The sequence below is a fragment of the Manis pentadactyla genome, chromosome 1, assembly GCF_030020395.1.
Source record: "Manis pentadactyla isolate mManPen7 chromosome 1, mManPen7.hap1, whole genome shotgun sequence".
Lineage (NCBI taxonomy): Eukaryota > Metazoa > Chordata > Mammalia > Pholidota > Manidae > Manis > Manis pentadactyla.
The window spans coordinates 8,528,241-8,555,300 of NC_080019.1; the positions used below are offsets into that span (position 1 = coordinate 8,528,241).

At 49.7% G+C, this 27,060-nt stretch overlaps 1 protein-coding gene across 10 annotated transcripts in view; it reads right to left on the bottom strand.

Annotated features, from left to right (window-relative positions):
• Positions 1-27,060, bottom strand: part of PTK2B (protein tyrosine kinase 2 beta) — a 122,362-nt gene that overhangs the window by 41,016 nt on the left and 54,286 nt on the right. For 7 of the 10 annotated variants that reach the window (XM_036889140.2, XM_036889142.2, XM_036889143.2 and 4 more), the window contains one exon: positions 11,071-11,311. In XM_036889140.2, coding sequence (XP_036745035.1) covers positions 11,071-11,274 — 204 coding nt within the window. In that variant the 5' untranslated portion in view covers positions 11,275-11,311. Of the gene's footprint in view, positions 1-8,905; positions 8,929-11,070; positions 11,312-13,782; positions 13,822-27,060 lie in introns of those variants that run through there. The other 3 variants (XM_057507365.1, XM_057507543.1, XM_057507662.1) reach the window with 3 other exon arrangements.

Below are 27,060 nucleotides of genomic sequence, written 5' to 3' on the forward strand. Positions count from 1 at the left end.
TGGATTTGATTTGCTAATATTTTGTTGAGGGTTTTTGCATCTATGTTCATGAGAGATATTGGTCTAGAGTTTCCTTTTCATGTACATCTTCCATATATTCATTTTATAATTATAAAAATCTCTTCAAATGTAAATGTTTAAGTTTTGCTATTATAATAGACTTGGTTTTGCAGATCAGGTGTAAAAATTTCATAGAGTCAAACGCTCATGCCTACATGCTCGGCTCATGTGCTACCAAGGGAGTTCTCATGCCCTACTTACGGGCCCAGTTTTTAAGAGGTGAATAAACTCCCCTGTAAAAGGTAAAACTCTAAAATTAGGATGCTAGCTAGACAGTACATTTCCAGGGCCAGAGAGTAAAGGAAGGGCCAGAATTCACTCAAGTCCTTATGAAAGGGAAGTTGACTAGACACTTGTCTTCTGGATCCTAGAAGTTTATGTGTAAGCACACCTCAGGGATGTAACCACACAGATGGAAGCCGTAACTCTACGGATACCCACAGGATCAAATGTGTACGTAGTTCATAAAAGTCGGATTGGAATTTTAGGGCCTTAAGTAAATTTAGATTCTGTTTTGAAATGAAGAAACCAAGACCCAGAGGTTGAGTGACTCTCCCGAGGATATACAGGGTATTCTATGGTAAACCCACTGAAATTCTATTACCTCTCCTACACGTTATCATTTGTGAATGCCAGGCTTCCTTCCAGTGAGCTTCCTGTTTGGTCTTTCTATCAAGTGACCCATGAGATTACTAGTCTCATCCAAGGACTCTGGGAATCGGCTAATTCATTGTTCATCATGCGATCTACAGGTATCTCCTGAGTGCCCACTTTGTATTCAGCTCTCTGTAGGCTCTGGGGGGTATAACGGTGAGTAAGACCCTGCCCCTAGCCTCCACGAGGCCACCTCTGTTTACAGACTGTAAGGAGCAGTTACTATACACCTGTCAAGTGCTAGGATGGAGGAGGTGGGGGCACTGTGGGGCCACCTCCAACTACCCAATTGATGCCCATCCACAAACTCGCTCTTCTCTTCTGCCCCAGCCAGTCTCCTCCTATCGCCGTTCCATAGGCCCTTCAACACTGAGTATCTTATGAGTTCTCAGACCCTATAACATATATCCTGGGGCTCCACAGCTCCAGGTGATTGTTGACAATCCTACCCAGGGAATGTGAGCCAGGTGGGTGCCCTGTAGGCAGAGGGGGTCCTTTGAGGCAGTGACCTTTCCCAGGACCCTGAGATTCCAATTCAGTGAATTCATGATGGGACATCGAACACCAGCATTTCTGAAACTCCCTGGCGACTCAGATCACCTGCCTCACCCAGGAAGACTGTGGCACTGGCTATATGAACCCATCCCACTACTCTCTTCGCAGCACCTCTTGGGCATTTACTGACACAGACCCAAGACACCACCTGCTGTAGACACCAGGTTGGTCAGAAACTCTCTCTCCTGCTGGAATTTGGAATTGAGACATGGAAGTCTAGCCAGTCTCTGTTAGCTTTACAACTGGAATGCATCCATCGTTCCATCCATCATTAAATAACTACTCATTAACTAATTCAGCAAATTGGGGAAACCAAAACAAAGTCCCTCTCTCATGAGGTTATTTCCTATGGGGGGTGTGAACAATAAGCAAATAAACATGGTAACATCTCAGGTTCTGATAAGGGCTAAGGAGTAAACAAAGCTGATTACGTACCAGAATGAAAGGGGGCTGCTATTTTTCATGGGCAAGTGGCCAACGATGTTCACTCTGCTAAGGGGGCATTTGAATAGATCCCTGAAGGAAGTCAAGGAGAGAGGGGTGTCCTTGTGGGGGAAGAGGCTTCCAGGCAAAGGGATTGTGTTGCACAGAGGCCCTAAGGTGGTCGTCTGAGAGGCCTGGAGTGCTTGGTGCATTCGGGCAGCTATGAAGAGGGCAGGGTTCCTGAGGTGGAGAGGCCTGGAGGGAAGTGATGGGAGAAAAGGTCAGGGAGGGCTGGGCCGGGGCTTGGTAAACTTTTCCTGTAAAGGTCCAAGTCGTAAATATTTCAGGCTTTGTGGGCCACCTGGTCTCAGCTGCAAGTGTGGCTGGGCAAGTTGCTCTCGGGGCACGGCTGCAGCAGCTGCAGACAACACTAAATACGTGTGCCTGTGTCCCAATAAAACTTTATTTACAAAAATGCGTGGTGGGCTATATTTGGCCTGCAGGCCATTGCTGACCCACCCTGTTCCAGGCCAAGGTGAGGACTTCGGCTTTTATTCTGAGTGAGGCAGGAAGCCACTGGAAAGCAGTTGGTGTGACCTAAGCTATCCCTCCAATATATCCCTCTCGCGGCCTGTTTGAAAATTCACCACCGTTGCTACTTGTGGAATGGACGGCAGGGGGATCCAGGCAGAAGCAGTTAGGGGGAGAGTAAGTTATTCCAGGCAAGTGACGCTGATGCCGGCACAGGGCAGAGGCAGTGCAGGAGGTGAGAAGGAAGTGGTCAGAGTCCGGCTACAGGCAGTGGTAGGGCTGATGGGACTTCCTGATGGATTAAACACAGGGCGCGAGGAAAAGAAGGGACTCAAGATGACTCTGAGGTCTGCAGCCTGAGGCACAATCAACTGAGAGAGCGGAGATGCAGTCAGCGGAACTGGAGAACAGTTTTAGGAAAGGATTATGAGCATGATGCTTCCAATGGGAGTAGGTGCCCAGGGGAGCAGGTGGGCAGGCAGGTGGCCAGGTGAGCTGGAGTCGTGGGAGGAGGCTGGAAGCTGCATTACAAAGCTGGGCACTGAATTTGAATTAGAAATTCAAGCTATATGACTGGCTGAGGTCACCCGAGGAGTGACAAGGGACCAGCTCATGGCGTCACGGCCTGACAGCATCACTGGAAGCATCATGCCAGGGCCCAGGCAAGCCAGAGGCTGGCCAGTGCCTGGGGACCCTGGGAGGAGTGGGTATAGTGACAGACTGCCAGCAGGCCCTGTTTTGTGGTCAGTTCCCCACACATAGCCTTGCTTCAGTGGGGTGTGCACGTGTGTGCAAAGTGCTTATGCTCACTTGCCTGCTGTATACCCAGGTCTGAATGGGGGTGCCAGCCACGTACACTCTGGAACTAACTGATGGCTGTAGTGGGTTGAGTGGTAGCCCCAAAGGCGTCCATGTTCTAACCCCGGAACCTGTGAGTGTGACCTCATTTGGGAAAAGGGTCTTTGCAGATGGAATTAAGTCAGGGATCTCAAGATGAGCTCATTCCTGACAATCTGGTGGCTCCCAAATCCAGTGACAGCTGTCCTTCTGAAAGACACAGAGGAGAGACAGTGAGAGGGCCGCAGGGAGGCAGCCCTCTGCCAAGGAGCCTGCAGGAGCCAGGAGCAGAAGAGGCCAGGAAGGATTCTGCCCCAGAGCCTCCAGAGGGAGTGCAGTCCCACTGACACCTCGATATGGGCCTCTGGCCCCCAGAACTGTGAGAGAACATGTTCCTCTTGCCGTAAGCCACAGGTTTGTGGTACTTTGTCACGGCAGCCCTGGGAAACTAACATAACAGCCAAACAAGTTCCAAGTGCCCAACAGGCCTATGGGATACTTTTTAAAAAGTGATTGAAGAACAAAACAAACAAAGTAGCATAACTGATTGCTCTGAAAATGTTCATTTGGTTGTGACAAAAGCCTCTCTCTCGCAAGACATTCAGCCACGCAACTGCTGGGTTAAAAATAGAAATGAAGGTGCAGGCACCTGACGCTAATTTGTGGAGGTAATGAATCTAGGCCCACAGAGAAACACCAAGAGGCCCAGGGCCCTGCGCGTTTGCACGTGTTTGCTCTGCAGGCTGTGGGTGGGTGGGCTGGCCGGGCGAGCACACACAGGAAATGGGGGGGCGAGCAGGAAGGAGGAGGTCCTTGTGAACCTATGCACCCCTCTTTGTTGCACTGTGAGTGTCTCTGTGGTACTGGTTTGTGGTTTCCTAGTGGAACCTGCTCTTCTCAGGTCTTCAGGGACTATTCTCATGTGGGGGGGACTGGCCTTGTGTGGCTTTGTTAATTCTCTTCAGGGTAATCTTTCTTTCAGAGACGGCAACTTCCGAGGACAGGTAACTGTGCTTCCCTTCCCTTGCCCTTCAGCCCCGTGGTCTCGACCCTGGAAACAGCTGAAGGAGGGCAGCAGAGATTGCTCTGGAAACGAAGGCCCTGAGCCAACGGACCGTGGGCTGGAGGCTGCTCCTCTGACTTCATGGAGCTGCTGCCCCAGGTCTCAGTCGCATGGGCGGCTGTAGCAGAAAACCATAGCCTGGGCAGCCTAAATGACCAACACTCCCTTCTCACAGCTCTGGAGGCTGAAGAGCCCAGGCCTGGGGTGCAGGTACATTCGCTTCTCCGTGGGAGCCTGCTTCCTGGCTCGCGGACGGCTGGGTTCTCGCTGTGCCCACGTGGGCATGGCTGAGAGAGCACCCTGCTCCCTTCATCTACTTACGAGGACACTGATCTCATCATGGGCCCCCTCTACCCCCCATGACCTGATCACTTCCCAAAGGCCCCGCCGCCAAACACCACCACGCGGGGCCTAAGGACAGCAACACGGATTTGGAGGACACGAACTTCGGTCCATCACACCCTGTATCTGGTTAAGGGGTAGGTTTAAACTTGAAACCAATGAGTAGAGCACGGGGGCAGGGGGCCACAGTGTCTGAAATCTGCCTCTGTGGGAATATTCTGGACTATATTGTATGATGGTTGAATTTATGGGGGAGGGTAGTGAGTACAAGTGTGTGTGGGCTAGGCTGCATTCAGGCCTGCGTCCGCCCTCCTCAGCCCTCAGGCCCTGGGCCCCAGCACTAGCGCCCTGCGGTCCCGGAAGCCCTGCTGTGAAGGGAGGAGACAAGCCAGACCAAGCAGGAAGGGCACAGAGCGCTGGGTCTCTGCCCTCCCTGGGGATGTAAACCTGGATTCTAAATAGGGCGAGGCTTCAGGACAAAACAAGGATGTCTTGAATGTGGCCTTTCAGTGTGATACAAGCTGGCCAAGGGACAGGGGTTTAGACCTGGGGGCCTTGCCGGCGCACCCTCAGACCCATACTGTATAACAGACAAATGCCTACTTTTCTGCTCAAGGGCCTCCTGTGTGAGAAACAAATGGTCTGATGATGGACAGAGATGGGCCCACAAAGAACATGGGTTAATCGGCGTCACCACCATGAGCCAGCAACTAAGCATGCCAGGCAGAGGGGAGCAGACACAGCATGTGGAGGCAGGCGGCCAGATGACCTATCCTCCGAATCATGATGCCCTTGAAACTGGCAGGGGCACTATTAATAGTCATCCCTGGACAGTGTGCAAACCAGGACTGTCGGAGAGAAATCAGGACATATGGTCAACCTACAGAGGGCTGAGAGAAGAGAAGGGAGGCAGAATGGGGGATAGAGAAAGAGAGAGAGAGAGAACGGGAATGAAGGAGAGGCTGTAAGGGTCACAGAGAGGCGCCCTGTGTGGGCACATCTGGATGGCACTTTGCTGGCTGTTTACAAAGTGTTATCTTAACCCCTTTGCCAGATAAGCAAATTAGCATGTTAGAGAAATCTATAATAATGTAAGCCTCCACTTGCTATAGAGATTCAGAACTCCCAAATAAACATAATTTCCTATGAATAGCAAACAAAAGGGAAATGGAAAACCAAGAGAAGCAAAATACATTTCTCATTCAGCACTTGTTCCATTCTCTTCCACACCTGTCTAATTTCTGTTGGGTCCTAGACGCCAGGGCCAGTGCTTATTTACATAGTTTCAAACAGTACAGAGGAAGTGTCACAGGGCAATTACATGCTCATAGAAAGAAGTTGAGAATGAAAAGAAAAACATGACATCAGCAAGTATGCATAGAGTGACTATGTTTTGGAAATGTGGTTCCACATGGATTGTGCCAGGCTCATGATTCTCCATTGCTTCTATTTGATCAAACATGGCTTGGTGTGCGTGTGTCAGAATTTCAGGGGCATTCTTATGGAAGGTCAAGAGCTTGGCAAACTTGAAAGGGCTAGCAGTATTCTGAGCCCTGGAAGGATGGCAGAAATAGAGAAATCCATTAAAGGGCCGAGCACAGCTAGGGAACAGAAGCACAAGATGCTGGGAGGCCGAGGGAGGGAGGGGCTGCTTCAAGGAGTCTCAGAAGGGAAGTGTCTGCAAGCAAGTCCTGGGCAGCAAAGCTGCTCCTTGACATTTGGACTGAGCTCTTCCATACCCGAGGCTCTCTCAGACCCCCTTTCTTCCGGTCAGAGAACCTGCCTCCATTGGGAAGGTTCATCACTTCAGGCTCCAAGCGTGTCCTGGAAGCGCCACGAGCAGGGGGTGCTTCTGTCGTTTGGGTATGTTGATACCCGTGGCCATAACCAGCATGGCGCCAGGCCCAGGGGGGCACTCAAATGTTTGGGGAATGGATGATGAAATGACTCAGGACTCTTCCGTTAATGATCTCACCCACAGCCACGTCTTCGACCACCGCCCAGAGGCTGCCAACACCAGATGCCCATCTCCAGCCCAGTTATGTCCCCCAGAATCACCTAACAGTCTACGAACATTTCCATGTGAAGATGTTAGAGCATCTCAATTGCACCTGACAGGTCCAAAACCAAACTTGTAACCTCCTCACTCCTCAGCTAGTCACTCCCCAGGTGTTCTTTATCTCAAGGTGCAAGACCCTGTCCACTGGAACCAGCGCTGCCATTCTCAACACCTTCCTCTACTGCCCTCTTTTTTATTCCTGTAACTCGTGTCCATCAGCAAAACCTTCATTTCCATCTTTCAGATGCTCCAGAGTACAGTGACTCCTCTCCATAGACCATGGTGATTAAGTGAGGTGGGTTGACTGGGTTTGAAAACAGGTTCCACCACTTACTAGCAATTTAAATCCTTTGCACCTGGTTTCCTTCTATATGGAATGGAGATAATAGTAGTAGCTACCTGCTATCATCACCACTACCACCACCATCACCACCACCATCATCCCCAACACCATCACCACCATCACTATCATCACTACCACCACCACCACCACCACCACCACCATCACCATTACCACCATCACCACCACCATCAGCATCACTATCACTGTCTCACCATCACCACCACCATCATCACCATCACGACCACCATCACCATCATCACCAACACCATTGTCACCACCACCACCGTCGCTATCATCGCTACCACCACAACCATCACCATGACCACCATCACCATCAGCACCGCCATCACCAACACTATTAACATCACCATCATGATGATAGTCATCATCCCAGTGGCTTCAATCCCAATCTAAGATACCATCATCTCTCATCTGGATCTCTGCAGTCGCCAGCTAACATCTCCCCACATCCATTCCTGCCTTCCTCTAAGCTATTTCACTATGTAACACAAGCGATCTTTTAGAAACATAATCTCATATCATTAATATGTTCAAATTAGATCAGTGGTTTCCCACAAGAGATGAGGTAAAACCCAAAATTGTTAACATGGTTCAAATAGCCACCCTTGGGCATCCTTTAGCCACAAACCTGCCGAGTGCCTCCCCACTTGAACTTCACATATGCTGTTCCCTCTGCTAATAACACTGCTCCTGTTGCCTTCTCTTCTTTCCTTCCCTTCATGGTCAAACCTCTCTGAAATGTTGATTATATTCACTGTCTCCACTCTCCAACCAACTGCACAATGGCTGTGCCCCATCCCTCCATTGAAACTGCCCAGCAAAACTCATCACAGCACCTATAGCTGAAAAAAATGAACTCATTTTTAGTCTTACCTGACTTGACCTTTCTGAGTGTTTGACACTGCCAATCACTCTTTCCTCAGTTTCCTCTGCCTTTGTCTGTCCTGAATGTTCTTTTGGTTCTTTCACCATTCTCTGGATGTTAATTCCTTTTCTTTTATATGCACCTCTTTCTCCATATCAGCCCTTTAGAAATTGATTTCCCAAGGTTTCCAAATTGGAATTCTTTCTCTCTTACTCTACTCACTCTCTGTGGGCGATCCTATCCATACGTATGGCATCCCTTGCATAATGACTCCCAAGTCCCCATCTCTAAGTCTCCTTACCTTCCTGAGCTCCAGGCCCATGTCCCTTCATGGGGGTGTCACACTTCAAACACAATACACGTAAAGCTGGAATCTCAGAATACCCTTCCTTTCTCTTTTGGTATCTCAATGAATGGTACCAACACCCATTCAGTTGTCTAAGCAAAACTTGAATCATCCTTGTCTCCTTCCTTTCTCTCCTTCCCTACATCTAGTTAATCATCAAGCCCTGTCGACTCTGCCTCCTTCGATGCACTCCGATCTGTTGACTTGTCTTTATCCCCAATGCCACTCTTTGTTCAGGCCCTCATTGCTTCCCCCCAACGCTAGCCAGTTTCCTCACCCATCTCCCTTCTACTAGCCTCTCCTCTCTCCTGCCCTTTTTGTATTGCTGTCAGGATTTAGGGAAAACAGATCCCCAAGTGATTTTCCAGAGAACTAGCAGTCCAACTTTTAAAATAAGAGTTTCCTAGGCAAATAAGAAACGGCTTACTTAAGAAAACACCACTCTGGGGCTGTTAGTGATCCACCATGCATATCAGCGTATTTAAAGCTCTGAGAAGTTCTGTCACAAAGGAATCTGTTCAGAGTTCTTTAACCAAGCATTTTCCAAGTTTATTTTGACCATTAAACTCCTTCTCCAAGACACACTTCTTCACATGTGACAGGATGCTCTGCACTGTTTCAAAACACAAAACTGATCATCTTACTTCTAAGTGAAAGTATAGCAATGCACTTAAAGAACGTGAATTGAACTTTGTTCTATAGGCAATTGGAAACCCTTGGAGATTCCAGAGCTGGGTAATGACCTAATACCCATACAACAAATAGCTTCCAATGATTGAGCTCCTACTGCGTGCTGTGTGCTTTACCTCTGTCCTTGCTAAGCCTTACAACAGGCTGCAGGTGGGCATAAGCCTCACGTGAGCAGACGAAAGCCAGGCCGGTTCAGTGGTGGGTCCAAGGCCATACACCTAATAAGGGTGGAGTGGAGCAGCACCTGGCTCAGGGTCTAGGGGACTTCAAGGCCATGGCAGATGACATTTTGCCTACAGAACAGGGTGGAAACAGGAAAAGCCAGAAGGCTTGGATTCACATCCCTAGAAGGCAATACTCTCTCCTTGCTCTTCTCCACGTCTGCTTTTACATGATTCCAGATAAAGCCTCCAGTGCCAGCCATTCTCCCTAAGTGGGGCCTCCCTGCCCTTTGTGTAAGCCTGCTGTGTCTTCCCCCTTAAGCGCCCAGCAAGAGAGACATCAGGCAGCTCCAGAAAAGCCTTTCCCCTGCTTAAAACTGTGTTTCTCCCTAGTGCTTAAACCAAGTCCAGAGTCCTCATCCTGATATTCTAGGCCCTGCCTTATATGCCATCAACTTTCCTTTCTGATCTTAACTTTAGACACTTTTCTAAATACAACCCGTGCTCCAGCCAAACTGAACTGCTCCCTGCGTAGCTGCCTCCAGGCCTTTGTACGTGCTGCTCGCTCCACTGAGACGGTCCCCTGCCCTCCCTGGTGCTGCTGCTTCAACTGTGCCCATCTCTCAGGGTCCCTTTGCTTCGTAACCCCACAGAACACATCCTAGTATGGGCCAGCCAGATGCTCTCTGGTCTACAGCATAAAAGGGCAGGGAGAGCCCCCAAACTTGAAAATCCTGTTAACTTCCAAAAATTAAACTTGTAAAACTCACAGTGCATGACCTCAGCTATTTGCAAAAATGGTATACCCAAAGGAAGACAGATGACACAGACAATTAAGGAGGAAAGAAAACGCTCCCCTGGAGGAAGGAGCCCGGGCTTCCTGTCAGCCCCCATGTGTACCTATCTACCTACCTACCTACCTATCTGCAACCGCAAGGCAGCAAACAGGGCTCGAATCAAATCTGCTACAGGGAATGGAGGGTGTGACTCAACTTTAACCAGTTGTGTCGACTGGCCAAGGAGTGACCTAATCAGTTCCATTCGGCACTGGTGTACTGGTGGGTGGCATGTGCTGTCACAGACAGAAGGCAGCCACGGGGACAGACGTGGACAGGTTGCTGCCAGAACCAACCAGAGGAGATGCTCCCTGGGTTTGAGAGACACAGCCTTTTAAGAGGGGAAGGATTAGTTTTGAGAGGACTGGACATAGTTCATCCCACTTTCTCCGACCTGGTTAGTCTGCCACCCATCTCACCTGCTTCCTTTGTTCAAATGACAAACCCACCAATCCTCTGAGAACCAATTAGGCTTCTTTTGCATCAGAAAGGAATATTCTGGGCAGTGGGAAGGGCTATCCTTACTGTATCTACTTTATGGGGTTGTAGCGAGGACTGAATGGGATATCATATGTGGAGGGATTTGTCCAGGCTGTACAAAGTGATTATTCAATAAATGTAGGTGTTTAAAATCAATCAGTATATTGTAGTTCTGCTTCTGATGACAAGTTCTACATTTGGTGAACTGCTGGCTTCCTGATGTCTAGGTGCCCCGCCGACAGTGAGAACCTGGGCCTGCAAAACAGCTTGTGTGAGCCTGGATGGGAGTCAGCCGATTGAAGTGCTGCCTCAGACAGGGCCTGGCAGCCATCTACCTTGTCTAAGGCATCTCGAGTTCATTACCATCTTCTCAGTGCCCCACCAGCTCCCTTCTCTAGTGCCCAGCACACATCTTAGACCATTTGTGTTCTATTTTCAACACAATCATGTGTGTATCTCTCTAATTCTAATTCCATCAGAGTGTAGACCCTTGGAAGGTGGGGGCTCTTATGTTCCTTGCAGAACCTCAAATGTAAGAAATCTTTAATGAGTTGAATCAAAGACCAAGCAAATAATCCAGGTTTCAAATGAGGGCTATAAAATCTGTCCTCCAGGCTACCAGCAAGGTCGGCTGCAGACCCACGGAGGACAGGCCCGGAGCTGCAGGCTGAGAGCATCTGCTAGTGGCCCAGCTCGGGGTGGGGGACGCAGGAGGGCCTGCTGGGCTGAAGGAGGGCTGCTCAGCCGCCCAGGGGAGGGAGACACGGACGAACGGGTGGAGCCGGCGCCGGCTGCCACACTCACCCGGATCTCGGTTTGCACAGTGCATTTAACCAGTTTGAAGTTCTTCCCAGGGTTGAAGCTGTTGCTGTAGAAGCAGACCTTGAGGATCCGTACATCTTCCTTTTCCACATCTACTGGTACCACCACCATGGGCTCTGGGGGGCCTTCGGGCCGACGTAACGTGCCCACCTTCACTCGGCTCAGGGGCTCAGACACCCCAGACATCCTCTCAGACGGCAGCTAGGACTGGCACATCGCAATCCTGTGGAGAGAGCAGAGGGACGGCCCTGCAATGAGTCCCTATGGGCCCACATGCTCATCTCCCCGGGGACAGCACCCACCAAGCTGTGAGACCCACGCAAACCACCCTTTATCCTTTTCCCAAAAACTCCCCTTAAAGGCCTCAGCCTTCCTGACTGGGGGAAGCTGAAGCACAAAGGAGCAGTTCGCATAAACATCCGGGCATAAAACCTGGACCTTGAGCTCCCAAGCTGGGAGCTCTCTCTTCTGGAAGCCCCCTCTCTCCATCACATTTCTCCTCCCACACTGGCTCCTAGGCAAGGGGCCCACACTCTGCAAACGCAGCTGTGAGAGGAGGCGGCCGCAGCATGTTTCCAAGGCACAGCTGAGCAGAAAAAGCAAAGAGCGAGACAGTAGAAAATAGCAGGAGAGAAACAGGGACAAGGGGAGAAGCTGAGAAGGAACAGAATTGGAGAACGGGTGGCCTAGAGGGCAGTGGAAAGGAGAAGGCAGGAAAGGGCCCAGGTAGGGGCCAGTCTAAAAGCTGATGGCTTTGTCTGCTGCCAACCACAACTACCAGCCCAAAGTTTCTGGGCAGGAGGCCTCAGTTCCACAGGAACTCATCACACAGCTCATCCCTGCACACAGGAGAACCTGAGAGGACAGTCTTCCAGCAGTCCAACTGCGGAGGTCTTCTTTCTGCAGGGTGGGAAGGGGCTGGGTGGGGTCCCTAGAAGACCCAGCCAGTTCTGACAACAGTTTGGTTCACACTTGGATGGACTATAAAGAATCCTAGGATCTTCAGTTTACCCTTAATCGCAGCAAAATTGGTCTTGGCCTCTTGATCCACATAACACTGGAAGACACGATGGAGGTTCTGTCTGCAGATCAGAGGCGTCAACCTTCCCTCCACATTAGGACCTCCCGGGGAGCTTTGGAGAAAGCCTAATTCCAGGCCCTGTGCTCCAAGATGGTCAGTGAGCTGGTGTGTGAGAAGGCCTGGCAGTGGTATGTTTAAGTTCGCAAGGATTGCTTCACCATCAGCCCGGGTTAGAAACCATTGTTCTAAACTAAGCTCAGCTCTCATTCTAAAGCAATTCTTACAGAAAAATATCTCCCCACTAACAAGAGTTTATGACTGTAAGGGGACATTCTAAGGCCAGGAGTTGGAGGCTAAAGGATGGCCTTGGTGATGTTAAAATACAAATGTGGAGTCAACTATTCTAAAAGAGGAATCAAAGCCTGTGTTTATTCATTCACACTGTGCTGGGTATTAGGGAGGAAGATGTAGATGGTCATTGGCTTCAAGCCGCTGTTCCTTTTAAAAAGCCAGTGCATATTATGAAGACATAAAGGCGATGCTGCCAGGGTGAGGGGAGGAGCAGGCACGGCCTGCCATCAGGGGCCAGCCCACAGTGGGCAGAGCACCAGCTGGGTCCCAAGGCAGCCGGAAATTGGGACAAAACAGATGAAGAAAAGAATATCCAGGACTAATATGTATATTTTAGAAGTATCCATACCATTTATCAATAAATATCAATTGAACCTGGGTGCCAATACTCTACTAGGTATGGGGCATGTGTCTCAGTTTCCCCAGACCCTCAATAAGGAATCCAAGGGAAGTAGCTTGAGAGGCAACCCCAGGAAACCCAGTCGGAGAGTGGGAAACGCATGACAGGGCAAGGAAGACAGCCAAGGAGGCTTATCATGTGTGCTGTCACCCGGGCACCCACAGTCTAACCCTGCTGGGGAAGCGGGAGCCAGGACAGAGCTGCCCCACCCAGGGGAGGCGTCTAGGGCGCCTGTACACCGCTTCTTACAGTCATCGCTGCCAGCGTTTCCAGCCAGGTCTGCACAAGGCCAGAGGGGGCGCTGGAGCCAGAGAGAATCCTCGGGCATAAGGAGGCAGACGCAGCAGGTACAAGTAAGCAGGAAATGCTGAGATGGCGAAGTCCAAGGGGAATCAGAGGGGACAGTGACAGCCCTGCTATAGGATGGGAAGATGAGGGAAGAGCATCTTGCCCCTAGAGAGCAAGCATTTTGGTGATAGAGACACACAGGCACACAGGTCTACAGCTAAGTTAATAATGCACACATAACGGGTCCCAGATTCAGGATCTGCTGTGTCTGTTGAGCCAAGGGTGCCATGACCTTGGACATCTGTTTGTATAAACTAATTTTCAGGCAGGGGCTTCGTAAGGCAGTTCTGTGAAGCAGGCATCTGGGTAGGAAGGAAATGGAGCAGCATATAGTATCTGTCCCCAGGGACTGGAACCTCCGAATGGAAGCCAAAGGGCCTACATGGGAAAGGCCACTTGGAAAGCAGGGGCATAGTCAGTGCTGTCACCCTGGCCAGCGGGAACATGGGCTCAGAGCTGGGCAGAAGGGCAGCGCACCCACTTCTGCAGGCTATGTCACGTGGCTCCTGGGTATCCACACGAAGGGGATGGGGTGCCATTTTGGAGATGACCCCGGCCCAAAGGGCAATCTCACCTACAGGGTGCTGGTGTCAGTGAGCACATGGGAGACACCTCAGGAACTCCTGAAACAAAGGGGAAGAGTTTGAGGGGAATCGCTGAGTAAAATAATATGTCAGTAAAATGCAAGAGATCTGGCTGGTGAGAACCAGGGAATCTCCCTCTTCACATGTAAGGTATCAATGGCTGAAGGTAAAAGTGAAGCGGAGAGTGGCCTCTCAAAAGGCAGAACCCAGGAGCATAGACAGAGCAGGGGAAGTAGGAACATCTGGGACAGAGGCCACGGCAAAGTCTGGCAGGGACACAGGGATTAGACCCCCAAGGTGCTTTTAGATCTGTGCGGCTGTAGCCAGTGGAACGATGAAGTGCGGTGCTGTTAAGCTTGAGGAGCCGAGAGAATGTAAAGATGTTACAAGGAGGTGGAGCAACAGGAACTCTCATTCATTGCAAACTTGGGAAGACAGTTGGGTGGTTTCTTACAAAGCTAAACAAACTCTTAGCATATCATGCAGGAATAGTGCTCCTTAGTATTTACCAAAGGAGTTGAAAACTTACGTCCACACAAAAACCTACACATGGATGTTAATAGCAGCTTTATTCATAATTATTACTGAAACTTAGAGGCAACCAGGATGTCCTTCAGCAGCCGAATGGGTAGATAGCCTGTGGTCTGTCCAGACAATGGAATACTATACAGCGCTGAAAAGAAATAAACTACCAAACGACTAAAAAGACATGGTGTGAACTTAAATGCACACTGCCAAGTAAAAGAAGACAATCTGAAAAGGCTAGGCCCGGTTTGACTCCATATGAGGCATCCTGGAAAAGGCAAAACTATGGAGACAGTAAAAGGCTCAGTGGCTGCCAGGGGTGGAGGAGGGAGGGATGGCTAAGCAGAGCACAGGGGATTTTCAGGGGCGTAAACATACTTGCCAAACTCATGGGATGCATAACAGCAAGAGTGAACCCTCATGTACACTGTGGGCTCCGGGTGATGATGATATGTCTGTGTAGGTTCATCTATTTCACCAAAGGCACCACTCTGGTGGGGGATGTTGATAACGGGAGTGGGAGTCTATGGGAAACCTCTGTACCTTCCTCGCAATTTTGCTGTGAACCTGAGACTGTTCTAAAAACATAACATCTATTAAGAAAAAAAGCAATGATGGGAAACCACAGCCCGCGAGTTGCCCCCCTTACCCAGCCTGGGTGGGCAGCGTCCGGCTCACTCAGGAGCCAGGCCCCACCCCCACGCTGGCCAAAGAGAAATATTTATATTCCACCTCTGACCCGGGGCCCCCAACGAGACGGTGGCGTTGGCTGTCACCACATGCTGGGAGGGCACTGGCTTCCTATCGCCTTGGTTTTCCTGGCCCTCGGTTCAGGACCCATCATTCACAGTAGCCAACATGGCTCGGGTTGATATAATTTAGCATTTCAGTCCCCCAGGATCCACCTGTGCCTTCAGCCTGATGCAATCCCTTAGGTCTGCCTGTAGTCATTTGCAGCAAGAACCTCAGGCTATTTATTGAAAAAATTACCATTAAAAAACTTTAAAGGAAACATAAATGCCTCGCACAACAATCCTGGGAGATGGACAGGGCATGATTGTGCCCATTTTATAGATGAGAAATGTTCTCAACAAAGTATAAGTCATCTGGTCAAGGATTCATGCCTGAGTAGAGAACTTGGATCCCAAAGCAGATTGAATCCGAGTTCAGTGCTCCCCACTCTCCTCTCTGCTCTCGGAGCAGGTAGCATCTCCTGATACTACTGAAGTTAGTGTGAACTCCATGCAAGGAGGAACATCAAGCCGGCACCGAGTATTACCTGTCCAGGAAGAGTCCTGAGGCCCTCCTCCCCTTCCCAAGGTAGGACTGGGCTGTGAGAGGTCCTGGAGGCACTCAGATGTTTGGTCAAAAGGCCCACAAAGGTGGTGCCCACACCAAACTCCCCCAAGCCTCAAACTCCCATCTCAGGGTATAGATCTGCCATGAACTGCCAAGGGATCCCCCAAAGCTCTCAGAAGCAGAGTGATGGAGAGGCGTGGACCTGTCTTCAGGGAGCTAGAGAACACGGCCCTCAGCCTCATGCACAGCCTTCCCTCACCGTCTCTCTCTGCCAGCTCATTTTCTGACCAGTGCTAAAAGCTAGAGTGAGTTACTCTCAAGTTAATCTCTCCAGGAGAGAGTTATCAACCTCTCCTGGCCTCATTTTGCTCGCCTGTAAGATGGGCATAACACTAACCGTTCTCTTTTCCTTATAGGAGGTTTGTGCAGATGAAGTGTGAAAACATAAGTGAAAGCTCATAATCAGCAATAAAGCAGGACACAAATGAAAGACTCTGTCCTCATGGTTATCACTTGCCTATTTTCCAAAGTCTTGCCTGACTATATATGTATTCCCATATCTTGTTCCTCTTGCCAGTAGCTCTCCAAAACAAAGTTCTGATTTGCAGCATTTACAAATTTCGATGGTGTAAATATTCCCACCATGGCTGATTTTAAGCTATGTCACTGAACACAGAGTTAGGAAGAGATGAGAACAATCCGCTGATGAGAACAGGAGTGATCTCACTCCTGTTTCTGACAACAGTGAATGCCTGTGCCTCCAGATTTTCCAGGTTACTCGACGACCTCATCCACAGCTTACCTCTAGTTACGGATGATCACAGAATTCTCTGACACCCAACCTGTGCACCAAAAGCCCTGCCCTGTCTCCAGTCCAGGCCTGCCCGCAGCCTGGCAGCCCCTCCTCCCTGCCGCCCGGCCTGCCTCAGACCCTAGGAGCAGGGTCAGAGGACAGAATGTCCCGGGGCACCAGAGAAAACTCTGGCCCTCAGCCACCAGGGGCTCCGGCTTGCCTCCCAACCCCCGGACCTGCCCAAGTCTAAGTCAAAGAATAACAAACATGAGGAAATGGCTCAAATTAAAACAGGAAAAGTTTTGATTGGCTCTAAAGACGTCTTGGCTAAAACCTGCAGAAGGTTACCAAGGGAGGCTGTACAATCTCTGATCCCTGAAGCCTTCAGGAAGAAAATAAATGACATGCTTCCTGAAGGGCAAGACATTCACCTGCCTGAAGGAGGGGGACCGAAGCAGGATTTAAGTCCCTCCAGGTCCTCTGGGTGGTCTCCGTATCCAGGGCTGTGTTCCTGGCACAGGGAAGATGTCAGAGTTCCAGGGGTCAACATCACAGAAATATTCAGTCTTGCACTTGGTAGGGTAATGTTACTTCTGAGTGAACACCTACCATGTGTCAGGGAGTTTACGTGTTGCCAAAGGCTAAAAAGCTGGTGTGTCATTTCCTGACACCATGCTCACAAGTTAATGCCCAGTGGGCCACCGACTGGCTCTGATGCCTTGGGACATCAGGCTGGATGGGGCAGGGTTCCCAGACAGTAGTTGGTAGGTGGACGATGACCTTTGGTGTTGGGAAAAATGGAAAAGTGGGAAAAAATAAGGGCACTAGAGAATTCATCATAAAACTCAAAGCATTCCATTGGAAGGGCAGTCTTTGATTCTAACATTGCAACTTTTCACCTTTTACTGGTTTTCCAATGCTCATTCATGCATGAGATGACAGTTGTCTTTGGCAATTGACACGGAAGAGCTGTCTGCCCGCAGTTTGCGGGAGCAGGGAAAGGGGGCCATTAGTCAGAAAGGAGATGTGACGTCAGGGAGAAGGCGCAGACTAGCCGACTCCTTCCTCCCTGGGTGTAAAACCCGGGTCCCCAGGGCTGCTTTGCTACACAAGCCCAATGTTACTCATGATGGACTCGGCGGTCAGGCAGCACGGGGCCCTTAAGCCTGTGCCACTTACTGGCTCTGTGATCTGGACAGGGGTCCCTTGCTGGGCCTCAGTTTCTACTCCTTGGGTATGAAACTAACACCACCCATCCTGTCGGAGTTTCTGGAGAATCAGCGATTCCTTCTGTAAAGCCTCTATCTAGCACATGCATTTTTTAAATTCCTCTGACTTGGCAGAAGAAAGAATCAGAAACCTAGTGCCAGTCCCCACTTGTAAACAATGTAAGCAGGCCAGGCTCAGGTGGGGGTGGCAGCCCCTTCTGTCTCCAGAATTCTGAGACTGCCCTTCCCTGTGTGCCCACCTTCCTCCATCCGCCTGCCCACCTGAAAAGATCGCCCTGACTTCCTGCTCTTTGCTCACACATAGGGCCACCAACTGCCCTGAGAACACCACAGAAGCCTGGAAGGAAACCTCGCAGGAGACAGTCAAAATGCCAGCCCTTGGGTCGGGCAGGGCCAGCATGTCACGAGACACACACTTTATTTCCACTCTGTCTCTGAGTCACTTCCGCTTGCCGTTTCCACATCAACAAAATGGGGAACTCATGCCTTCCCCTGCAAAGGCCTGCTGCGAGCAGCCACTTAACTAACAGGCAACGACCTTGCAGTCTCAGGGAGCCAGGCGTGAGTTTCTGGGCAAGCGTAGTCCCGCTGGCTCCACGCAGCACCCCTCGCCAGCCCCCGGTTCCCGCAGGGCCAGCATGCTGCCCGCCCCGGGATGCCCAATCCATCATTTAATTAATCCTGTCCCCTCCTCTCCAAGCATCGCTTCCCATTACCTTGCAAAGGAAGGAACCAGAAAGGGTGTGATTATCGCCAGCTATAATTCGATGTAATTCAGAAAACATTTATTGAGACTCTACCACATTTTCAGCTCTCCGCCCCCACACACATCACTCACCCAGAACCATTCTGTTGCCAGCACCTGCCAGCCGCAGGCCAGCTGACCTGGGGCTGGCTCTCAGGGTGTGGGGGCGTGAGGGGGGCAGGGGGGCCACATCACACTGTCCTTCCTTATTACGAGCCCTTGTTCTCTTCACTAGTTCAAAGACTTTGACCCCTGCAGCTGGGCAGATTTTTCTTACCTCCTTTGTGATCTCTGGGGTCCTCTGCTTCCCCAGCCCTTCAAAGAATCACAGCCCCCCCTTGCTTCCTGTTTGCCAGTTCATGAGTGATTCTGCTGGGCCTGTTTTTCTCCGCTCCTTCCTTTCTTCCTTCCTCCCCTCTGTCCTTCATATACCTCTTCTCTCCTTCCATACGTCTCTCCACCTCTTTCCCTTCTCGTTCCCTCGCCCTCTCTCTCTCTGCCTTCCTATGTCTCTGGAGGCATGCCACACTCCGGAGATGTGCAGATACACAGAAGGGGGAAGAAGGTCCCTGTGCAAGAGACTCATAGTCCAGTAAAGAGGAAAACAAAGGAGCCGCAGCATGATATGCGATGTCCTAGGGGTCTACGCTTGGGGCTAGAGGGGCACAGAAGAGGACTTGCCTGCCGGGCCCCGGATCTAAGGAAGAGGTGACACAGAAAGGTCGGGAAAGCACATTGCATGACATGGGACTGGAGAGGACGGTATGAGGGCTTGGTGGGGAATAAGAGCAGGTGCTGGTGACATGCTAAGGGATTATAACTTCACCCTGTGGAGAAGTAGAGTTTCATTTGAAAAATACAGTTCTGGCCATAGGACAAAGCACAGGTGTGAGCTAGAAGGCAGAGGAGCAGCTGAGGCAAGGCCCCGGGCGGGTTGGGCAACCAGCAATCCAGGGGAGATAAGGCTCATTTACAGCATTTGCCAATTCCTCAGGTGTAAATGCTTCCATTGTGGCTGCTTCGAGCTACCTACATGACCTTACGGACAGTGGACTCAAGGAGAAATGGGTGCTGTCTGAGAGCTGGTCCCCCACACACCGCTGCCCAGGAGTGACAGACCCGGGGGAGGAGGGTGGACTCAGAGTCATTTGCCTCAAAACCACCTCTGATCTGACTCTTGACATCTCCTGGTCCTGGCAGTGTCACCACCCCGCACGCACTTCAAAACAGCAATATACAAGGTATGGGGAGGTGCTGAACCTTAAGATGTGCTCCTTCCTCCAAGGAGCTTCTCACTCTTCAATCTTCTAAGAGCTCTAATTTTCAAAACCATACTCTTTGGCATCTAAAATGCCAACCTAAAGTTTCCTCCGACTTCTCCCCATGCTGAGTCATGGTCTCAGCCTTCCCCTCTCCCTCATCCACTCCAGAAAATCTCATTTCCCCCTCTGTGTGCACTACGCAGTTGGTTGTTGAGCCAGGAAATCTGCTATGACAATGAATCAATGCTTCAGGGGATGTTTGACTGAGTTTCTCCCCATTTTTTCTGAGACGTTGATGAAGTGGCCAGACAACAGGCAGGTGAACTCATAACTGGCAAGTGGTTTCTCCCAACGACTGCTGATCAAGTGTCCATATTAGCCTGCTGACCAACTGTTGTTTTAACTGGCCCTTGGTCACACCTTTTAATTTGGCACTAAGGGGTTTGTGGTTAGCCAAGAAACACCAAATTGAGCACTGGATTGGGAGAGATTGGGAGTTTAACTGCAGACCACACAGGATCCCTGAAATCTGCACTGGCTGGCAGGACAGGCCAAGAGTAACAAAATGCAACTGGTGAATGGGGTAAATGTGAAGGTCTTCATGTAGTTTAAAAAAAAAAAGTCTTCCCCAGTCTAGAAGAGGAAGATGTGGGTTGGCAAGAACATGGATTTTAAAAAGTAGGGTTTAAGTTAACTGTGAATTCACTGTTAGTCACTATGACATGGCTACCAAAAGGTGCATCAGTGTCGGTCACAAAAATCCCTAAAAAAGACACAGTGTTTTTCCCCCAGGGCTCTGCACAGATGTGGCCACGTTGAAGGTGCTGCTGGACTGTATTCCAGGGAGAGGACATTCAGAGCCCTGGGCACCTGAGGACCATGCCCCATGAGACAGACTAGGAAAACTAAAGGGGGGGTGGAGTCCTTGAAAGCAAGGACACGACTGCTTGTTTCAGATCACAGTGGGGCTGCTGTGTGAAAGACAGACCCTACTTCTTCATCCGTTTCAAGGCGAAACTAGAAGTGCCACCGACAGACAGGAGGGAGGTGGGTCTTTACGTGTGTAGACCACACTCTGTGCGTCCCTTTCTAGGGTGTTTACACCCGGGCTGTCTTGCTGGTATCTCCCAAAGCGGATGCCGCTCCTACCCGGAGGATGAAGACGAGTGACTGCACAGCTTGCTGAGGGTCACCTCTGTCCAGTGGCAGAGGGAGGACCAGAACTCAGATTTCCCATCGAACAAGACAAACCCAGCCCCCGGCCCAGCCCCATCGGTGAGCCTGCCCCTTGGGGCTTTGCCTCCACAGATCAAGGTTATTTCTGAGTCAAAAAGGGGAGCTCAGTTGAACACTGCTTTGCTGATGTGGCCCCCAGAATTCTGCTCAAAAAAAAACCCTACATACAAGTTCATCAGTTTCTAGCCATGCAGCTAGAATAAAAGGAATACTGGCCTTTGGATTTATTAATATGTATTAGTAATGATGGCAATGTAGAATTTTATTGTTATCTTTTATGATGCACTTAATAAACAGAAAAAAAATTGACAATGAAAACTCGAATGCTTTTTTTTCAACCAGAAATGTACAAACCCAGGTCTAGTCTCACAGGGGTTGTCCCCTCATCTATTACAACCTTGAAAACAACTAAAATATACTCTGGAACAAGCTTCTCCACCTGCCAACCCCCAATCTGCTCCTCTTTACAAATCTAGTATACATTACAAATTTGCTTTAGGTAAACAAATATCAAAAACGTTAAACATGGCAAATGTCCTCCCATCTGTACACTGTAGTGATCAGCTTTCATTTCAAAGTGAATTGGATAAAACAGCAATTCAGATGCCCCGTCAAGCAAATAGGATGCCACCTGTGTGTGAACAGACTTGAGAAAATTAAAAATAGATGGAAAAATCCTCAGCATTTAAACATGCTAATGAAAACAGCTTTAATGCACCACAATGAACCTTGTAAACCAGCCAAGATACCTAGAGAAAAATACTAAAATCTTACGTTTGTGGTCTCGGCATGAAACTGGTACAACTGCCAATTGATTCAGAACTGGCTTTCTGAATATAAATGTAGAACAATTCACACGTATTGACCTGGTTACGCAACTTTGTGCAATGTACCCCACATATCTAAAGGGGGAGGGCATGGATCATTTGCTCAAAGATGTTTGTAGCTGTCCTATTTATAATAGTGAGAAAGTGAAATCAGAACAAAATGTTCAGGGAAATGCTCAGGGGGAGTTTTATGCAGTATCAGAAATGATAAACTATGATAAAAGCACAAGCTGTGGCATTACATGAAGTTGTTAATATAAAAATGTTAGGTGACAGGCAGTGGAGTTTACATATTGATTATCACTACATAAACATGCATCTACATTTAAAATTGCATACAGCTGAAAGACCGTAAGTTCTTTTACTATTATATTGGTTAAATATATTTTAAAAAGTAAGTGGCTTGCAGAAGGATAGAAGCTGGCCCTTTTTTTCTTTCTACCTCTAGCTCCTCCTCTGAGAGTCTCACTTTTTTGGCCAGGGAGCAGCCAATCCTCTTATCCCAAAGCTGCACTAGAAAGCAAATACACCCCTGAAATCCAGATTCCTGGGTCCTATCTAAAATCAGGACTGGGGTGAATTGGATAGAGAAAGATCTCAATAAAATCAGCCAAGAGAACCCTGGGGCTGCAGATAGTTATCCTCAACACTCAACAGTCATCCAAGACCGCAGAACAGCTGCCTGTGCTGGGGGATCTTTGCCACATGTGATCTTGATTCCCTCTCCAGCCCACACAGCCTGCACGCTGCCAAAGGGCTCACTTCTGAGAACCAACTGCAGTTAACACCAAACACTTCCCTAGACTGACCCCTGGTCACAGGTGCAATGAGATGCCTCAATACCAATAAATCAAAAAGGTAGGTACAGGTATCACCCATCTCACAAAGGAGGCAACTGAGGCTGAGCAAGGTGACTTCCTGTCTTGCCAGTGGGTTTCAGCCCTGGGCAAGTTCACCATGGGTTCACTGTGACCAAAGGAATGACAGTAGAATGTTCTTGGGGTGAAAGGGTTTATACCCAACTTTATTCCCATGGTGGCAGGTCAGTCACTAAAATCTCATTCACTCAGAGCGAGTCTGCATGCAGCAAGCAGGTCTCTGCCTCTGGGCCTCTCTGCCTGCACAGCCGTCCTCTGGGCCTCTGTCCTCGGTGCTGCCACCACTCCAGCCTCTGCTCTCCTCTCCTGCAGCCTTGTAGCCCTGCCACTGTGTTACCCAGAACACTGGGCAGGGCTCTTTATATAGAGGCAGTAACGACATATTGCCCACCTGTGCAGTGAGCACCTCGGCCAGGTGAGAATCCTGGCCACAGGGACTTTAATTTTACCCACAATTTCCGAAGGTCACACAGCGAGTGGAGAGCAGTGCTGTGACGTGCATGGAGTCTGGAGGGGCTCTACATGTGGGCTTTTTATTTTCACCCCCTGCAGTAATCCGGAGTCCAGGACCGCCCTGGAAGGAGGCCTCAGCCCAGAGACACCACCGGATATGTCCTTTGGGGCTCTGGGTCCTAATGGTGAGAGAGTATGGGGCCTGAAACATAACCCCGAACAGCACCTGGTGTCCTTTTTACCCTGGTAGCGTGCATGCGTGCTGAAGTACATACTGACGGGGTTCTCTCCTTGACCAAATTCTGGTGAGGCCCCCTGGAGCCCTCTGTTCGACTAGGCCTGACCTTTGGCGTCCATCTCTGTCTTCTAGGGTCCAGCTTTATCAAGAATCCTGCTAAGTGAGTTTAGCCAGAGTTCTCCACATTCTACAGCTGATTAACCTTGATATCTGATCAAATTCCACCCGCCCCTGATCTCTGGGTAATATTTGATCCCTCTGGCTGCCTTCAGCAAGAATCCTGTTGGGTCAGTTTGGAAAAGAATTACTTGATCCTCCTAGTCGTTTTCCATCCACTGACACCCCCTGCTCCTTGGCTATAAATCCCCACTTGTCTTTGTTTCATTTCAATTTCTTTCCCCTACTGCGGAATCCCATTGCAGTAGTCACCTGCATAAGGTCTGCCCTACTGTTCTTTAATAAATGACTGAATAGCTTTTGTTTAACCAGATACACATATGTATATGTATATACGTATATACCCACACCTGAGTCCAGCCCTGAGGAATGGAGATGTCTGGGGCTGGGGCCCAGCCATCTGTGCTTTTCAATAACATCCCAGCGCACACTCAGGGCAGGTGGAGAAGAGCGTGTGTGGCCCTAGTCTCACCGATGAGAACTGAGTTTCAGTTCTCTAAAGGGAGGCCTCTCGAAAGGAACCAGGTGCCCCAGTTCCCAGGCCCAGCCGCAGGCCTCTCAATACCAGGGTGGCGGTGGACAAACACTTGGGGCAGCAAGTCGGATTCTTAATGCAGCCCCTTCCTGGGTGTCTCAGAGCCTCTTATCAGAACACAGTAGTGGTTTCTGTTTTAGTGTTGTTACCCAAGCCCATTGTTGGGAAAGGGACAGAAAGAGAAGAAGCAGGTTATTTCAATATTCAGAGCCTAGAAAATCTGAGGCAACTCCGGCCTTTTAAAACGCTAGCCGCGGGAGCTCCAAGGTAGGGAGACCTGAGCACAGTGGCAGGACAGCCCCAGCTTAGAGCCCTTTTCTCAGATTCTTCCCAACACTGTTTATACTTGGGGAGGACTTTGTTCTTCCCTGGTTAGAAAAACAAAATAAAACGCAAAGGGAAAATCCAACCCAAATTACCCTGAGCCTGAAAGGTAGCCAAATTACAAAAAAAAAAAAGAAAAAGGGCTATGGAAGAAAAAGGTCTCATGGACCCAAAGTCAGGCACGTAAACTTGGCAGCACGCGGCCAGGAGAGAGCTGAGCTGCAGGGTTAGGGGCAGGATTCAAGTAGGAGCCCCCGAGAGAGGCAGTTCACGGGCAGAAGGCACAACGATGTGCCGTCAAAAAAGAAAGAAAGAGAGAAAAGCAAGGAGGGAGGGAGGGAGGGAGGAAGGAAAAGAAAAAGCAAGAAAGAAAAAAGAAAAGTGTGGTGTTTCTCCACAGTTTCGTCCTCACCCAGACACAGAGCTGTCTGCCCTGAAAGGGAATCAAGAAGAAGACTGCACAGGCAGACACAACTGAAGTACATAAAACTCAAAGATTATATGTATATTTGCTACATAAATATGCTCCCATGGTTACAACTGGATTTTATGCAGAAAAGGGCACTTAGAAAAGGCAAATTAAAAAATAAAAAAATCAACTTAAAAGTTTTGAATGAAAAGTATTTGTGAATTAATTAAAATGGAAAACGTAAAAAGAAAATTAAGGCATTAAAAATATAAATGAAAACAGCTGTAGTAGAAAAGTAATTAAGTTTCCCTTTTAGCGAGTTCGGTTTCAACAATGAATACTTCTCAAGGTCACTTTGGTTACCTTTATAGATTCCTTTGACCTGAGCCTGACAATAGTGAGGACCCCCTACCTGCTTGAGAATGGGGGAGTCAGGATCCTGGGCCCTGGGGCTGTAAATATCATGAACCCCACACCCCCGTGTCAGATACTAAGTCCACGTCTGGCCTAACGGTCCTCGGCACTTTATTCCTTTAGCTCTACCTTTATTGAGGTTTCCGAAACACACAGGAAGTCAGATAAAAGGACAGCAGCCCACTTCCCTACAGCCTCCCGCAGGCACGCGCTGCAAGGAGAGCCTGCAGAGCAGACCCCAGAAAGCGCCCTGTGACGGGGAGGGGCCCAGGGAACTCGCAGGGGCCAGCCCGGGCCACAGGGCTGAGGGCAGGGCAGTGAGGGGCTGACGTCCGCACCCTGCTCGGCCAGAGTCCTCGGGGGGACCCAGTTCTATTACTTCCCTCCTTCTGCTGACTGAGGATTTCCTGGTCACCTCTTGGACACACCAAAGCTGCAACATTTACATTCCTCCAAACCACATCCAATGTAAATGCCAGAAGGGTCCTCAGATAACCTGGCCGGGTCATTGCGGTTTTTTGGGACCTCCGTTTTCTTATCTAAGCACGGAAGGGGTCAGGTGACAGGAATGTGTTCCCAACAAAGTCTTGAGTACGAATGTTTCTAACTGTTAAGAGTAACAGCCTTGTTCCTAAGGCAGTTTAATTCTTCACTGTTTGGCCAAAAATACTTCAATGTTGTCAGAACTCCCCCAAAACACCCTCCAGCGGCCCTGGATTCCAGGTACAAGGGACTCCATTAAATGCTTTCCAAAATGCCCCTTTTGGATCTAAAACTCTGGGAGCTAAAATTATTCACCACAGGAGAGCCCCCAGGTACTAGGGTGAGCTGAGCAAAGCACATGAGGGAAGGGAAAGAAAAAAAGAATGATTTGGGGTGTTGATAAGGGGGAAAACCTAATATAAACCAAGGGCATAAACTCATGCATGGGGAGGATCAGAGCTGAAGGGCTTACAGATGATCGGTTTCTACCTCCTTTGCTTTACAGACGAGGAAACTGAGGCCAGAGAGGTTACTGACTTTTCCAGACACAAAGCAGAAACTTGACTGTGGGAAAGGGAGCAGGGACCCTTTGCTGGGGTACAAGCACAGGACTGGAGTCACTGTCATGAGGCTCATGTTACCCAAAGGAAAGCCCCTGGTGGCTGGGAGAGTCCAGGCCATCCCTTGGGGACTGACTGCAGATGACATCAGTCAGGTACAGAGGTAAACCAAGGGAGGAGGTGTCTATCTTCTAGAACCTTCCACCTGCTCTGATCTTTACCTCATCTTGCCCACTGTGCACTGCTCGTGGGAGAGGCTTCTTCCCACCTGAGCCGATGCGCTCACCTTCCCAGAAAGGGAGTCTGCAGATTAACTGCCCTTCACACACACAGCGGCAAGTGACAGCTCACAAAGCGTGTGTCCTTTCTCCTGCCTCCTCTCTCCAGAGGTGGTGCTGGCCTCTTCACAGGGAAGGGCGTCCTGGCCCAGAAGGGGGAAGTTCCACACTCAGCAGGAGGCAGAAGCAGGGCCAGAACTGAGGCCTGAACCAGCAGCCGGAGGAGGCCTTCCAGGGGAGGAAGGTTTACATCACCCTGAGCACGGGTGCAGTACGGCAGGGCAGGTCTCTCCCGACCCAGTCCGCTCATCTGGCCCCCACCCTGTTACCCACCTGAAGCTCCGGGAACTTGCCCACAAAAGCTGGGCAGGTTAAGACTATCTTCCCGGGAGCTGATGTGAAGATTAACGAAAACAATGCATATAACGACCCTTGGTAAACTGGGACTCCCCAGTGTCACTTGGCGGTCACTATCAAAAATCATCCACGTTCCTCTGGTTCCTTCAAGTGTCTACATAAACATTTCAATGACAGGGGCTCTTGCCCCTGCTTTGCATGAACCCATCCTGGTTCTAAACACAAGACTGCAGAGAAACATACTGG